At 37.9% G+C, this 16,615-nt stretch overlaps 1 protein-coding gene across 4 annotated transcripts in view; it reads right to left on the reverse strand.

Annotated features, from left to right (window-relative positions):
- LOC124261400 (LIM domain-binding protein 3-like) overlaps positions 1–15,049 on the reverse strand; it is a 55,106-nt gene extending 40,057 nt beyond the window's left edge. The window contains exons 1-2 of one of the 4 annotated variants that reach the window (XM_046695715.1): positions 14,758–15,049; positions 13,763–13,914 (exon numbers count right to left, since the gene is read on the reverse strand). In XM_046695715.1, coding sequence (XP_046551671.1) covers positions 13,763–13,914; positions 14,758–14,868 — 263 coding nt within the window. In that variant the 5' untranslated portion in view covers positions 14,869–15,049. The remainder of the gene's footprint in view (positions 1–13,762; positions 13,915–14,757) is intronic. The other 3 variants (XM_046695714.1, XM_046695717.1, XM_046695716.1) reach the window with 3 other exon arrangements.
- Positions 15,050–16,615: the final 1,566 nt, after the last annotated feature.

A 16,615-nucleotide genomic window follows, 5' to 3' on the forward strand; every position in this document is an offset into this window, starting at 1 on the left:
ATAATATTTTCAAGGTTGCGTTTCTAACCTCGAAACCTCGAAAATTAGATGCATCGAAAATTTTCAATTATACGGTAGTTCACGGACTGTGTGACACACTAGACTCAACTATGTACAGGTTGTTGTCATACAGCTGGAATGACTCTTAGTGCAGCTTTGAACACCAAAATCTGAGCTACAAAAGCGGACATACTTGTTTTCATTACATGTTCAACAAACTGGAAATAAAAATTGAAAATCCTTGTTCAGACCGTACATTTAATGAGCCATGTGAAGTTCAACACTCCTCTAAAAGTGACTTATGAGAATGATTGAAAAGGCACTACTGCACGTAACCTAATATAATAGCATGCCAACCCAGTACACACTGACATAGAACACGTGTGTTATAAAAGACAGACCAGCAGATATGTCCATACAGACACTCCGTTCAATCAAAATACTTAATAGTCCCATGACCTAAGTCAACAGACTCAACCCATAAAGTCAATTCAAATAAAAGACTTTGACAAACATACTAAAACCCTGAATTTCTATTCCAGTTATGAGATGTTTTCAGTCCCTATATCAACAACACCCAAGTTTCAGACACTCACTCACTCACTCAAGAGATAACAAAAATGGCATATTTTCATGTACAAGAGTTAAAACCATTCAAGCCACATATAAAATAATTCATTGTAACACAAGAGTGGTTTTATGGGTCTCAAAGAAAGTAAAACGTAAATCCAGTCACAGGAAGCCCTCTTTAACAATGACAACAGAAAACTAGCAATAATTCTTAATTCAGGTACCAGGATTTCAGGACATCCATCAAAAGTCTAAATCCTCCGATGTGACAGCGAGTACCTCAGTCCATTTGCTTTGCATTCCTAGCTCAAGCCATAGATTACCTTGCCTCTCAAGGGTGTCGTGTCAGTCTGTTGAGAGACATTCAAGCATGCATCTACCCATGTCATTACTTCAAAAGCTATACAAGCATTCAATTGACAACCACAAAGTTTTTAATTCTTACACAAAGCCTAATGTTTCATAACTCAAGCCTGTATCTAGATGGAATTGAATGCTGACATTCTCTTGATTCTATCACTTTCATTCACAAAAATATTACTAGAAAATAAAAGGGTTCAGGTGAACTATAAAATTATTTTCAATTGAAAACAGGATCCTTACAGCATTTTTAACTGTTTTATATGATAAGTGACATGTCTTTAAAACATGTCATAAAGATTTAAGCACAAAGACTATTTGAACAGCTAAGATTCACAGTAAAAACATCTTCACAATTTTGTAACCACGCTGGGATTCAAACACAGGTGTTCATTGTGGTAAGTAACACTTCAATTACTAGGCTACCCAATCTGCCCTTTCTGTGTCATAACATAGATTCAATATGATTTGGCACAATGAGTGAGTTTCATATATTACCCAGGACTGAAATCAAATCCAGGTGTGTTAATGACAAGCAGACTCCAACACGAGGCAACTCAACCATGTAATCCCATAGATACTTTCAAAGTAGAGAGTAACACTACACCTGATGCTGTCTCCTTCAAAATCTTCAAACTCCCAACTTCTTTTGATTATTCTCCTTCAGGGCCAATAGCTTGCGTTTTCCTGTACAAATTGTTTTCTACCAGCGTGGCTGTGACATGGCCGATTGAATCCCAACCCATCCAGATTAACATCTTTCTTGGCTCCCCTCCAGCAAGCCCTGAATTCCACCTGCATACATCCTGGTTCATGTTGCTGACACTGGTGTAGGTAGATCTAACACTAATTGTGATAATGTGGTCAATCAGGCATCAGTGACCCGTTTGTCACCATGGAGAAAGACGACAGGTAATGAACCTGTCTGAATCATTGAGTCTATCCCCAGCATCAGTGGGATAACACTGTTAGTGTGCTGTGACATGGAGTGATACTGGAGTGAGTGAATGAATGAGTTTAGTTTTATGCCGGACTCAGCAATATTCCAGCTATATGGCAGAGAGATACTGGAGAGTAGGGTTAACAATTTATAAGACATTATTTGACCTAAAATGTATTGTGTGAGTCAACCAACAACTCAAATAAATATTCTGAAAAGCACTTTTCATATGTACCGAACAGCAATGTCAATGTCATTCATTTAATGTCAGATTTGAGGGGGTATCTAGCTCTTGTAACCTCGACCTTAGGACCATATTTTACACCTCAAGCTGACCAAAAGAGATCGGCTGTACAAAAGAAAAAGATTTACTTTTAAAAATAAATAAATTAAAGCTACCCAGAGAGTGAAATAATGATAAACAAGACTATGAGAGAGAGGTGTAAGAAGACAGCATGTGATATGGGTATTATATCATAGTATATCCCAGTCAATATCGTCCTGCTGTTACAGTGTACGACTAAGTACAGCAACAGGACTTGGACAAAGTTGGACAATTTGTCGCCACACCCACTATTGATTGTCATAGCTTTATTAAAGCCGTTTGTCCATCTGGACAGAACATTCACACATAGTAGTACAGAATGTTTTGAAATAGGGAATTGGGATCCTCACAATATCTGAGCAAGGAGCGTAAATCAGGCCTTGATCCACAAAACCCAGGACCAGTGATAGGACACGTTCTCCTTTAGCTGACAAGTGACAGAATCGCTACTCATGTATTATCAGCCATGTACAGAGATTAGCTACTCGATCCTGCCAATAAAGTGAATCTATCTGGCGTTATCACCAGCTCTGTGGCGCTGTGCTGTGTTTATTGACCACCGGTCAGGTGAATACGGTCTACATTCACCTGCTGGAATGAGGTCCTTCAGCTGTTGTAGCTGCGACTGGCAAAACGCATTGTGATGAGGAACCCTAAATTAGCACGGTAAGGTCACTAGAGGAAGATATATTGTTATCTGTCATTTAATGCTGCAGCCAGTAATATTCCATATGACAGTTTGTAAACAGCTGGTTCAAGATCAGACACTCCAGTGATTCATATTAGGTACAATCCAAAATCACTATTCACATGCATTATCTGTGTTATATGCCCTATATATCTAGTAATAAAAGAATATGTTCAATCAGATACAGATTATAACATTTCACCACTTACTTTTATCATTAAGCTGTTCCGTACAGATAAAACTAGCATATATTATACAAATCCACAAATAGCAGTTTTACATATAACATTTAATTTGGGACTGGGGGTTCTTTAAAAGTTTAAAACAAATGCACAGGAAAGACATCACCAAATGAACTTATGGACTCTTTTGAAACAAGATGTGTATATAATGTATACAGTTTCACTACACTAAGAGCTTCACTAACTTGTGTATAATAAACTTCATCACAATATGGTGTTTGTTATGTATAGGAGAAGTCAAGAGCTGCCACTTATCCCTCTCCAAGAAGGATCTATGTGCTGCTTGCTTACAATCTGTCTTCCATTATCCGTATCACCACTTAACAATGCCTACCTGTATATACCAACATCATGGACCACAGCTTCACCACAGTGGGAGTAGTGGCTTATCACAGACTCCATAAGATTCTGGACATGTTGGAATGATAACAGATAAGATACTGATATGGCAACTAGGACTCAAGAGTAAAGGGAATCAACTCCTTTCTATTCCTAACATTCAGAATAAGATTTAAAAATGTTTAAAGATCTGTTTTATTTTAGCGTAATTTGAAATTTTTACTAGCTTTCCTTATCCCTATTCAGGGCTCCTGATAATTTTTCAACATCAGGAGTACGTATTCCTTATTTGTTCAATATTGAGTACTGGAAAACCTTGAGTGTACATTTAGAGTACTGATTGGAAGCTTATGGACTATCAGTAATCTTGTGTTTCGTTTCATATATGCACCACAACATTGCTACTCTTGTGTAAACAGGTCAATAAACAATAAAACAATACTTTTTTTTTCAGATAAATACGTCTCTAAATGATTCTAAGACCGTACACCATTGCTGTGGTGCGTATCTGCTACGTTTTCTAAATTATTTCCTACCGTATCGTGCATATTTTATATCCGTACATACGCCGATACGGCCCTTATCTGGAGCCCTGCCTATTGAAAGAGACATCAACAGGTTTCTGTGTTTCTAGAAAGAACACAAAAAACTATGCAAGATGTAGACATAAACGGGAGAAGCAGTAAACTCGAGTCTGGAAAAGATGTTCTCAGCCAGTCAGCAAAACAAACATAGCCAGTGTGTTACTCAACACACAGAGTACATTCCGATGGTAATGCATTCCTCATGACTGTTCCAGAGAAAATAGGATACACTGAAGACGTCAACCTGGAATGTGGGTACCACTGAGAAAAGATGGAAGGTGCAGCTGTCGTACACCCACTGACAATCTAAATATTGATTTCCTTTTCAAGCATGTGTATATTCTGTTGAAACAGTGATGTAAAAGATCATTAAAATCATATTTCTCGACACCAATCTTGTATACACAAACAATTCTAAAACCATAACCCTATTAGTCGGTAACCACTAAGACCCTTTGGGTAACCAAGAGCTAATTGCTACTTATATAAAGAACTACTTATCCATGATAATACTGTAGCGGAATATCCTAACGGGCAATATGGTTGCCTAAGCTCCAGCTGAGTGCTGACTAAGCACATTAGGAATAACAGCTGCATTGTGGAATATAGTATAATTATAACACTGCCACATGTGAAATGCATGCACTTTGTAGACAAATGCATTGCTAAAGAAAGCAGGCTTCTGTGTGTATCTGAGTGTGTATTACATGATTAGGTTTATGTTTTTCAGGAAGCCTAAGGTTCTATGGCTTGCTAAGGAAGTTAGTACAATTATACACATCTGTGTCTCTGGGAAGCTTTAGTTTGTAGGATAATCAGATTCATATTCCATTGAAGTTTGGCGCTTTTTTTTAATCGCCAGTATTTGCACAAAAATGTCCTTTGTGGATGAAATATGGAATAAATATATTGAAATAGATTTATGATTTTAAAAAATATAACATGTATACACTGAGTCACCACAAAAATGCTTTTTAATAAAAATAGGTTTTGTACAAACAATTGCATGCGACTTTTTATCAAAAATATAAATATATTTCAATGGAATAAAGACATGCTTGAGTGTGGGTTCAATTCCAGATAGGACTCAACTCAACAAAATTACCAGAATCTGTGCTTCACAGAGAAAGTGTTATTCCAAAAATAACACGTTACATTTGACCACTTTCTAAATGGCAGCATGTATTAAAAATATGATGATTATTTTTCTGAAATCAGTAAATTCTGTACACAGGTGACATTTATCATGTTCAACATATAATATCAATCATTTATTCATTATTGATTTCAAAGAAATCTGTGTAAAATGAGTCTTGAATGACAAAAGCCCAACTTATCAATACAGGAAATGACAGTCAGTGTTGAGACCAATGGCTTATTGATTGAGAAAGGTCAGCAAGATTCCACACAAGCTGGTTATAGTATCATCTGTCAATGCGATGAGAGGGTATCCATTAACATTCCAAATGGAAATAGAACTATTGGCAGGCAGTTAACCCGTCACTGTCAGACACATGGTAAAAAGGGAACATGCTGGATGATTTAGTATCAGGGGTCAAAGAACTGCTTCATCAGCATTGTTTATTAAATCAAGCCACTAAAATCTATAGGCTTAGAATGATAAATCGCATACAATACCTAACTGGAAAAGATTAACACCAGTTTGTTCACTATGTTCAGGGCTCCAGATAAGGGCCGTATCGGCGTATGTACGGATATAAAATAAGCACGATACGGTAGGAAATAATTTAGAAAACGTAGCAGATACGCACCACAGCAATGGTGTATGGTCTTAGAATCATTTACAGACGTATTTATCTGAAACAGTATTGTTTTATTGTTTATTGACCTCTTTACACAAGATTAGCAATGTTGTGGTGCATATATGAAACGAAACACAAATCTACTGATACTCCGTTAAATTCCATTCAGTACTGTAAATGTACTCTTATTGTTTTCCAGTACTCCTATATTGAAAAAAATAAGGAGTAAGTACTCCTGATCATGAAAAATTATCTGGAGCCCTGATGTTTTTATAATCTATGTTTATGTATCATGAATGTATATCTTGTTTTAGTCATGATATGGCTAAAATACTGCCGATATGGCTAAAATAGCTAAAATACTGCCGATGTGACTTAAATCTTAACCCTGCACGGTCAAAATGACCTTAACACCATGAACAACTTTGCACAACCATGGCCACAACACTCTGCCTGTCCTTTAAGTACATTCTTATTCATCACTGGTAGCCATATTTTAATATTCAAGGGTCAACTGCTTGTATGCAGCATGACTTATTAAATCAGCTATGTATCAGGTCAGACAATAGGACATGACTGAAACTCTGGGGCGATTCAATACAGTTTCCATTAACTGGCGAGGGTTTGCGGCTGTGTTGAACAAAGACCCTGACCTGTCATCTCACAATGTCAATTGCAATCAAATGTTCACCTGCTTCACAGGTGGTCTGGTTACCTGTGACAGGTAAACTTGACAGTGACTAATGATACTGTCACACTCTGATGCTCAGCTATGTCTTATGGTCAAATATGAATCACGATCAAACAGTTTTCTATTTCAGACAATTTGGCATGATTTAATTGTCTCTTCAACTGCAAAGCGAAAAGAATATTTTTACATTTCAGTGATCAAAGGTAGTTTGGTAGCCACATTTATCAAAGTCATAATAATGACACCTGTATCTAATTCAGAAAAATCATCAAACAACAACCAAAGTATGCAACAACATTTATATGATCACCTGACTTAACAAAATGCTCATGAAAACATTATTGCATCACATATTATTTGGATTGTTGATAACATTCAACTCCCATCAACATGATCATCAATGCATAAGATACTAAGACAACATCATCAGAAAATTAATTACACAGATTTGATAATGACACTACAATAATTTGATTCACTCTATCAGCACAGCAAACACTATACGACATGACTCACTGGGCACGCGTCTCTCTAGACTTGCACAAGTCTCTAACTAGGAAATGCTTATTATTTTAAATAATGATTTCCAGCTTCAGGGCTCTAGATAATTTTTCAACATCAGGAGTACGAACTCCTTATTTTTACAATATAAGAGTACTGGAAAACCTTAAGAGTACATTTAGGCCTAAAACAAAATGTTGTGGTTCCAATAACCCGACCGACCCTTGAATTCTGGTGCTGACCCTAGTTTTTTTAGAGGTATGAATAAAATATGCTTTCAGATACCATTGTTTTTTCCTGTCACCAACGGACATTGGTCATTCTGATAAAGAAAGACGACATGATGCCCACAAGTCTGATGGAATAAACAATTACACATTGATAAATGTGTTATTAGTTCGTACTAAAATTCTAAAAAATGTATAAAAAAAAAAGAATCCCTACCTTCCTACCCTAAATTTTAAAGAGGTCTAATCGGAACCACAACATTTTTTTTGTTTGGCCTTAGAGTACTGAATGGAATTTAATGGAGTATCAGTAATCTTGTGTTTCGTTTCATATATGCACCTCACTATTGCTAGTCCTGTGTAAACAGGTCAATAAACAATAAAACAATACTCTTTCAGATAAATACGTCTGTAAATGATTCTAAGACCGTACACCACTGCCGTGGTGCATATCTGCTACGTTTTCTGTATTATTTCCAACCGTATCGTGCATATTTTTTATCCGTACATACGCCGATACGGCCCTTATCTGGAGCCCTGGGCTTATATAAATAAGATGAATCGTTCCTATTATAAACCAGCTTACCATTGGCTTAACTAGACCTGTTGATTATAAGGAAAGTATTACTTTGTATGTCCATAGACATTAGTCAGTGCTGCCTGGCAGGAAGGCTAACTTCCTGAGACTAACTGTAGCATGACTAACTCCTTCAACAGCTGCCTAACTGTCAGGAAACCAACACTAACCTATCACAAGCACATTGCAGATGAGGAAACATGATCAGTGCAAGGTCAGACCATGGTTGTTTTTCTACATATTATCTCCATACCATCGATGCTGATAAATCAAGATTTAATCATTGGTTTCGTTGATTTGGAGTTACTGGTAACTTCCAAAGCAAAAGCTCTTTAAATCAAAGTGGAAATAAAACAAAAAAATCTTTAAAAAACTCATTTCCAATATAAGTGCAATTTTTAAATCTATATTTAAATATGTGCCATATCATGTAGGAAATGTGTCCAGACAAAAACGACTTTCATATCGGGAGTAATATCTAAAACTGAAAGTTAAAACTGAAAGTGAAACTCCTTACAAATTTCAATTATCAGAACTTTAGAGCAATAAAAACATGCTGTATGTTGTTGATTGCACATGTCTGTTTGCCCAAAGCCTGGGATATTTAACTACAGTGTTGATTTGAGTGATCACATGCTAGACATCTAGTCAGAAACTGGATATATTTTTTCTGCTATCTACCATACATCAATCAAGGGCTGAGAGGAATGATTGAACAGAAGAAAAAAACACTTCATCAGTATAGTATCGCATGAATATAATGGGGAATATGTGACACATGGCTAATTAATATATTCTCATTCTCCTGTGCTTCAATTATACATACAACAGATGCACGCATTTCATAAATGTATGCCAAAAATAGTGGAGTTTGTGAAATGAAGAGAGTGAATATTGTTTTATGTTAGTCACTTCACAGCGACCTTTCACTTCTAAATGTCCAATCAAACCAGTGGTTGACAGCATGAGCATCACCCCCTCTGTTGAGGTACATGACACACAATCAGTCAACCCCCTCTGTTGAGGTACATGACACACAATCAGTCAACCCCCTCTGTTGAGGTACATGACACACAATCAGTCAGTCTGTTGAGGTACTCAATCAGTCAGCTCACACACTCAAACAACCAACACACCATTCTACATATCTCAGTCAAGAAATAACATGGGGTGTTGTGAACCAATTCTGACCTGGAATATTTACTGTGGTGTGAAATAACATAAATTGTTTTGAAATGAGATACAGGCCTTGAAGAGGGAGAAGACTCAGGTTATCTTACAACCCAAGCAAACATTATACTACTTCAACAGTATAATATGGACATATTTCACAAAGACTTGTACAACCCCATCATAACCACTATTTCTTTGATGTCAAATATTGCCATCTTTGAAACACCTGTACATTCCAACTAAATGTCAAGGGCTAGATCTATAACCCTGCACACACATATTTCCTTGCCGATATTCTGCCAACTGACCATCTATTACCCCTCATCCACCTACAAGTGATGACCTTGTGTTCAGGTGCTCAGGTGCTCAGCAAGCAAGCAGCCCCAATGCTGGGGTCGGGGTGAGGGCTGATCTGTTTCAAATGTCACCCCCACTGCTACTGCTGGCAGGGAGACAAGTGAGGCACAAGGTTACCCTGTGTACCACAGCTTTATAACACCGTAATTTACAGGCATCAATTTCTACACATATCCACAGGTGGATCCAGGAATTTTCAAAAGGATCACCCCCACCCACCCAGCACAATGCAAAACATTAACTTCAATGTGGTCTTTAGTCATTTTCATACCCCTGAACACACACACCCTCGGATCCGCCAATGTATATCTACTCATGTACATTATCAAATGAGAGAATACCTTTCTCCACATCACAGGTAATCCTCTCCCTCATTCTACAACTAATTCAATTTAATAATGTATGCAGGAAACCTAGCTTATAGTCAAGTTTATATCTTACAACATCACTGACACCGACAACTGGATGACTGAATGTTTCTGTACTGAACAGTCTTTCTATTGGACAGGACTCACTTCCCTGACAATCAATCTCCATGACACTGACTACGACCATTACTGCATGCACTGTTGGCAATAACTTAGATATACTACACCCTTTCAGAAACCCCATGTAGATTTGGACTATTTTGTGGACTGAGATTATGAAAAGATCCCTAGGCAGTCTACAAAACTTACACATGTCAAGATTTAACATGTCAAGATTTAAAACAATTTCTGAAACTGAAGAGCTTCTTGTCGCTCCTTTTATTCTGTATTATTAAAAAAACCAATTTAATGAAACAAATTGAATGTTTTCATTTCACGAACAAAACATTAGCTTTATGAAAGAACCTTGATACACAACAACTACTAGCTGGTATTGGTTGAGAGATCTGTAAAGAATGTTCCAGGCTGTTTAAGCAGTCAGTCCTCTATACGTGATGTTCATGTGTGCGTGTGTGTGTGGTTGCATGCATGCGTGCATGCGTGCGTGCATGTGTGATTGTTTGATATAATCAAGTCTGGACCATATAATCCAATGATTGATATCATGAACAACAATCCATGTTGTGGAGATACAAGGATTCAACCTAAGCCTGATCCCCCCCAAACCATCCCCTTACGACTGGTACTGGATGCTGGGTACCTCTTCTATACATGAATCACCACAGGGTCTGTGCAGCATGATAACCCATGGCTGTATCACTATCCACAGGTCTTCCAGTATCTGACATATTCCATTAGCATCCTATCTGCTCCCTGTACAAGAGGTCGGAGACCCACCCAGCCCTATCACCTCCAAGCCTCACAGCTCGGCCCTAATGTCTCCCAGTGTAAACTGTTTGGTTTACACATTCAATACACAGTGGCATCCAGTTACCATCACATTTCACCTCCCAAACAACTTTGCCCTGGTAGTATGCTTAGACTATGTATTGAAAACATATACTTCTTTATCAGAAACTAAACATACACAGAAATATTGACAATAAACATACAAGGCTTGGTCCAGTGATTGTTTATCTTACAAAGTGTGTGTATGAAGTTTATTGCTACTTTACCAGTATGTTCTACATCTCAGCATGAGGGAAGGAAGCCCAAAGTGATCAGGGTCCTAGGCTTTGCTAGGGCAGTGAATATGGTTGTATGATGCTTTTAGCAATATTCCTGATATCTCATGGCGAAGGACACCAAAAGTGGGCTTCAAACATTGTATACCCATGTGGGGAATCAAACTCTGGTCTTCAGCGTAATGAGTGAACGCTGTAATCGCTGGGCTACTCCACCCCATTACCCTTCATTGTTAAAACCTACAAGCATGAGTGTGGTGCTGACCAACCTAGAAACCTGATTGAACCAGATTCAAACTCACAATCAAAAATCTGTTACTGCTTCCTGCTGTCACTTATCTGACGCATTGTAAACCCAAAACTGTATATTGAAATATTTATTAATTATTCAGTGATTTTGTGTGGCCATTCACTGATTTCACAATTCAGCTAAGTCCATACCTATTTCTGTGTTAATCTTTACATTTCAAATTGGCCATGCCATAACAAGTGGTATTACTTGATGACATCTAATAATGCAAATGCAATATCACACTGCATTATTATACATATCTGTACAAGGCACTTATCAAACTTTAGCCCAGGAATAGGTATAACTAGTCTGTCATCCAGACCCTGAAGTAAATATATCCAAGAAAGCCCACGCAAGTCTAGAAAATGGGGCAAGTCTAGATTTCCACAGGAAATGAAGAAAGTGTCAGGGCTCCTTTTCATTATATTTATTTTTTTGACAATGAGCTTTTTTTCTGTAAAATATGTTGACTAGTTATTAGTCTAAAGTGTAACTAATATTACCTCAACTTGCCACATATGTTCCTTATCACATAATTCAAACATTTTCATGTCATAACACTTCAGCACTTCAACAACCTCTTAATATTGAAAAGCTTCTCATTTAAAGTGTGAGACTAATTTTCAGTTCACTTTCCAAACTACAGTTACTGCAAAATTTCCTTCTTCCTGTTCAACCTATGGACTGACAGTTTCTGGTTGTCTCCTTCATTCAGTTCCCATCTAACCTTGCCATCTCCTACTCTAGAGCATGTTAACATCCTCCACATCTGCCTCACTGGGTACGGCTGCTCACAATCAGCAGCCCTCCCTAACCATTAGACTCCACTGCAGTAAGGTTGTACACATGCCATGGCAGACTTGCACAAGTCTCAAGACAATAATTATTAGTTAAAATCAAAATCCCTAGATTATATACATAATAAAAACAAGTTGTCCCTATCAGAGACTAATGTATGCAGACTGTCCTCATATCCAAACTTGCCTATTATAAGGATAGGTTCTATTGACTTCTGACTCCGGACAGCCTTGCAGCAAGGCTATATTAGCCTTTACTTCAGCCAGGCTGTACACAAGCCATGGTAACTGGCTACAGATGAAGGGAATGCTGCCAAATCCCCTCAAACTTGCTGTCTCGGACTGTTTAACATTGCTCTGCCAATATTCATACAGTGATTTCCCCAGTGTATGTTTAACACACTCCTGTCTTTCATTGCTGCTTGACCCTTGATCCCCCAAAGCTCACGTTTTTTTTGGATGCCCTAAAACCTGAATGGTATTTATAAATGAAACTATATTGTCATGCTGTTTTTGTGTAAGAATTGACCATAATAACATTACCCTCCCTGACAACGTATTTGTGCTTATGAAATTTTCATTTTCCGCTTCCTGAGAAGTATACATGGATATTAACATGGAAGAGTTCAGTTTTATCTATCCTTACTCCATTAAACGAATTAATTTAGTATTAATATGACAAACTAATTTGTATGACTGCAGGGAATATAATCTGTATCACACACCCTTTAGCCATCTTACTGAACAGTCCATGCAGGATCCCACCCTGATATGAGATTACATGTTACACAATATTACAAAACATTACAGTGTTGTTACATTGTAATGAGGTACGTAATTCAATCCAGATCATAATCTCAGTTATCTGATTATGTCTATTTGATTTATTCATCATTGCACACTGCAGGCAAACAACTGATACCAATACAGGCAAAAAACAGATTTAAAAAAAAAAATTGACAATGAAAATAATTACTTTTCACTTCACATAATACATGAATGAGCATACACTGAAAAAGATATTTACAGTGTACACATGTTCATGTTAAATGATATGTTTATCTTTATGAAACATGTTCCTGAGTTCCCACTGTGAGCAAATTTTGAATTATTGTTTCACACAAGTGTAACGCAACCTAGGACAGAATGTCTGTTTTATTTACACTGCTCTCAATTTGTTAACTAAAAAGTTTATTTTCTCGATTAACTCTTGCGGCATAACTTAACATAAGAAGAGAAGTGAATACGATTGTTTAAATACTGGGGCTATTTGCCAGGTTGCCTCGACATGCATGAAGGGTGCATTAGGTGCACACTGTAGGCCCTTGCAAGCATGTCCTTGTAGACAACACAAGGAATGTCACCTGGGCGTGTACATGGGAGATTCACATAACGGTTTACTGTTGCTTTCAGCCATGTTGTTGCATGTAACACCTGACACTTATCCCGAGTAATGGAATGTGCCAAGGTAAATTGTGGTGACACATCTGTCAGCTGGTTGTGTGATATTATGTGAAGCTATTTAAGCTGTAACAAAAAAATATATTCGAAATTATTTGTAAAAAATTCAATACATAAAAAAATATTTTTAATGCATTTTTAAAAAGTAATTTTTTCTGGTCATTATGATTTTGTCAACTATCTTCATGATTCTACTTCCTTTTTATTAGGTGCATTTTTATTTGAATACTGTTTGAGTTGCAGATCATTTTGGTCAGTGTTATATCTTTTTATTTGATAACAGGGAAAACACACTTTCTGTGGAGAGCTGTCAAATCCATTACCTTTGCAGAAGCAGGTCCAATCTGTTAGGGCAGGATACAATGATATCCTGTGCTTCCTTATGCTTCAATGGCTCAGCAGCTGCATTCCCTATTTTCAGAATGATATCTCCCGCTTGAAGGCCACACTTAGCTGCCAGACTCCCGGGTGTAACCTACAAGTAGGGGGGATGGGTTAGCCATGTGAAATAGGAGCAGTTATGAGAGGAATCCAGCAACCATAAATGGTAGGTTTTCGGAGGTGGGGTGTTACTGGCAGAACTTGCCCACATGTTCCGCTGTGTTCTGATTCCTGTGTGGATGTTATTTATATCTTGCATGGAAACACCGAACAGACTGTACTAGAGTAGATCTACACATTCAAGGTCACACTGGTGTTTCAAGGAAGACCTTGTAATGTTGCATCAATTTACAACTCTGCGAACACTCAGCAGTATATTTCAACATATTTATCCAGCAAACGTAACACAAACTTTAGCAACAGTTGTATAACTTTATTATCTGCGACCCAGCGCGTGACATGCAAGTAACAGATTTATGACATTAATTGTTTGAATAGTACGGGACGACTATCTACACTTCAAAGGAACCGCCTTTCTTGACCCCGAAATGAAAGCTAAACGAGTAGGTGGTTTACTTCGCGTTTAACGGGGTGCATTTGAATTTCAAATAACCAAGGCGTGTGACATTACAGTATATCGCGAGTGTAAAGACCCATAATAGAAACTCGAATTTAAGTGACAGTTGACGAGTGACACGGGATACCAGACGAGAGTAAACAATCGATCTGCACCTACACGTGTGCCAAGAATCACTGATTTAACTTTAACATTAACACCGCACGAACCTGTGACTAGACACCCACCAGAAATGGGATGGGGAGACACAGAGTACATTGTTACAAAAGATGAATAGGGCGTTTTGACGCTTTAGTGGTCATACTTGCACAAAACCGACTCACTCTCATGTCAAAGTTTCAAAATCGTTTCGTTACTCACTCTTTGAATGGTTAAGGGGCACGCATAGTCCTTTCCTCCTTGCATACGAAAGCCCCATGGCGTTCCTCTATCCGTCCTCTCTAGCTTAGCTTCTAGAGTAAGCACGGACATTTTGACAGTTCAGTTGTATCAGCAATTAAAACCTACTGGTGGTATCCTTCGCTCCCTCTCCTTCCCGAATGAAGGCCCGACTACACAACACACGAGCCGGTAAAGTCCACTGACTCAGATTTGCACACGGCACGCAAAACACCTATAAGCTTGGTCGGATAATAGTGGATAATATTGATCAAAATTATATCACTGATCAGATTACGTTAGAGTATCGATTACAGACACCATGCTTAGTACACAATGACATAAATGAGCTAAATTAAATCAAATGGTATTATTTCAAATTCATGAACCAGTTTATAACGAAACTGGAAATCTCCCAAAGGAAAGGGGGGTAACTCCGAGAAACTTCTTGTCACGACAATTCAATACCAGAGACCACAAGACAATCTTTTCATGGTTGCCGACTATACAGAAATGTTAGTCATACAACGCGGATATGTAATTACTTACAACATAAGGAAGTATAATCATATCGGATTTATCAGTCTCGGCATATAGCTTAGTGCTAGTTTTAGTGTGTAATAATAACGCGCCTATCTTATATACATCTGTTTGAAATTGTACACCATAAAACTTTAAAAACGTTTTTCATTGTATAAAACAAGTACACGTACCTGTTTATCTCACACAATTTGTTTGTTTTGTTTTTGAAATTGTATGGTTACTGTATGCACACTGTATTGTCACTGTATGTGTAGTGTGTATGTAAACAGAGTGTCTATGCTGATTAAGTATAGAACATTTTCTGCATATGTTTGAATCTAAAGCTCGCACTTGTAGGGAGGAAACATTTAAAATTAATCCTTATTCGTGTTGTATGAATCATTGTACCACACAGTACTTAAATGTGAATCATTTAAGGAAAAGCTTATAACTAGGAATGATTTTAATTACTTAATACTGAGGCACTGCGCTTCTATGAAAACATACGGTGGATGTCTGTGTGGGCCAAGTGGGGTAATCCAGTTAACCTGCGGCTTGGTGATTCAGTGGGATAGCTCCGGCATTACTAGGGACTAGTGCAAGTAAACACACACGCACACACACGCGCGTGCGCGCAGATAAACACAAACAATAACACACTCAACACATGTGTGAATGTCGCTATTTAAGAGCAATAATGTTGTACATCCCGTTTTCAGTCACCCCACCTCAACTCAACAACTCAAGTCATCTCAACTTTGATAATTGTGATCTTATTCTAATTTCATGGCTTATATCGAAAGTAACAAGCAGTGGCCATAGTACAGTTCATCGGTCGGTGTATCACACCCTGAAGAGGCTCGCGCGGGTGTGAGACAGGACATTTCTCCATTCACAATTTTAAGTCAGCGAAGCTTCTAAATGAATAAACTGACGTTTAAAAGTTAACATTTACAACAGTTGCAGGGACTGTGTAGCTATTACCCATAAATACACGCTAATATCAATATAGGGCGGTGGGGTAGCCTAGTGGTTAAAGCGTTGGCTCGTCACGCCGAAGACCCGGGTTCGATTCCCCACATGGGCACAATGTGTTAAGCCCATTTCTGGTGTCCCCCGCCGTGATATTGCTGGAATATTGCTAAAAGCGGCGTAAAACTAAACTCAGTCAGTCAGTCAGTAATATCAATATACTTGTTGCCCAGCTTCTGGAAGTCAGTTTTAGGGATAGGTTTGGGATGGAGTCTGAACAGAAACACAATTCGACCTTTAAAACATTGAACATGTAACGGACAATAAGATGGGATTCCGATTGAAT

This window comes from Haliotis rubra, unplaced genomic scaffold (genome assembly GCF_003918875.1).
Source record: "Haliotis rubra isolate DU_JTF1 unplaced genomic scaffold, ASM391887v1 Scf8, whole genome shotgun sequence".
Classification (NCBI taxonomy): Eukaryota; Metazoa; Mollusca; class Gastropoda; order Lepetellida; family Haliotidae; genus Haliotis; species Haliotis rubra.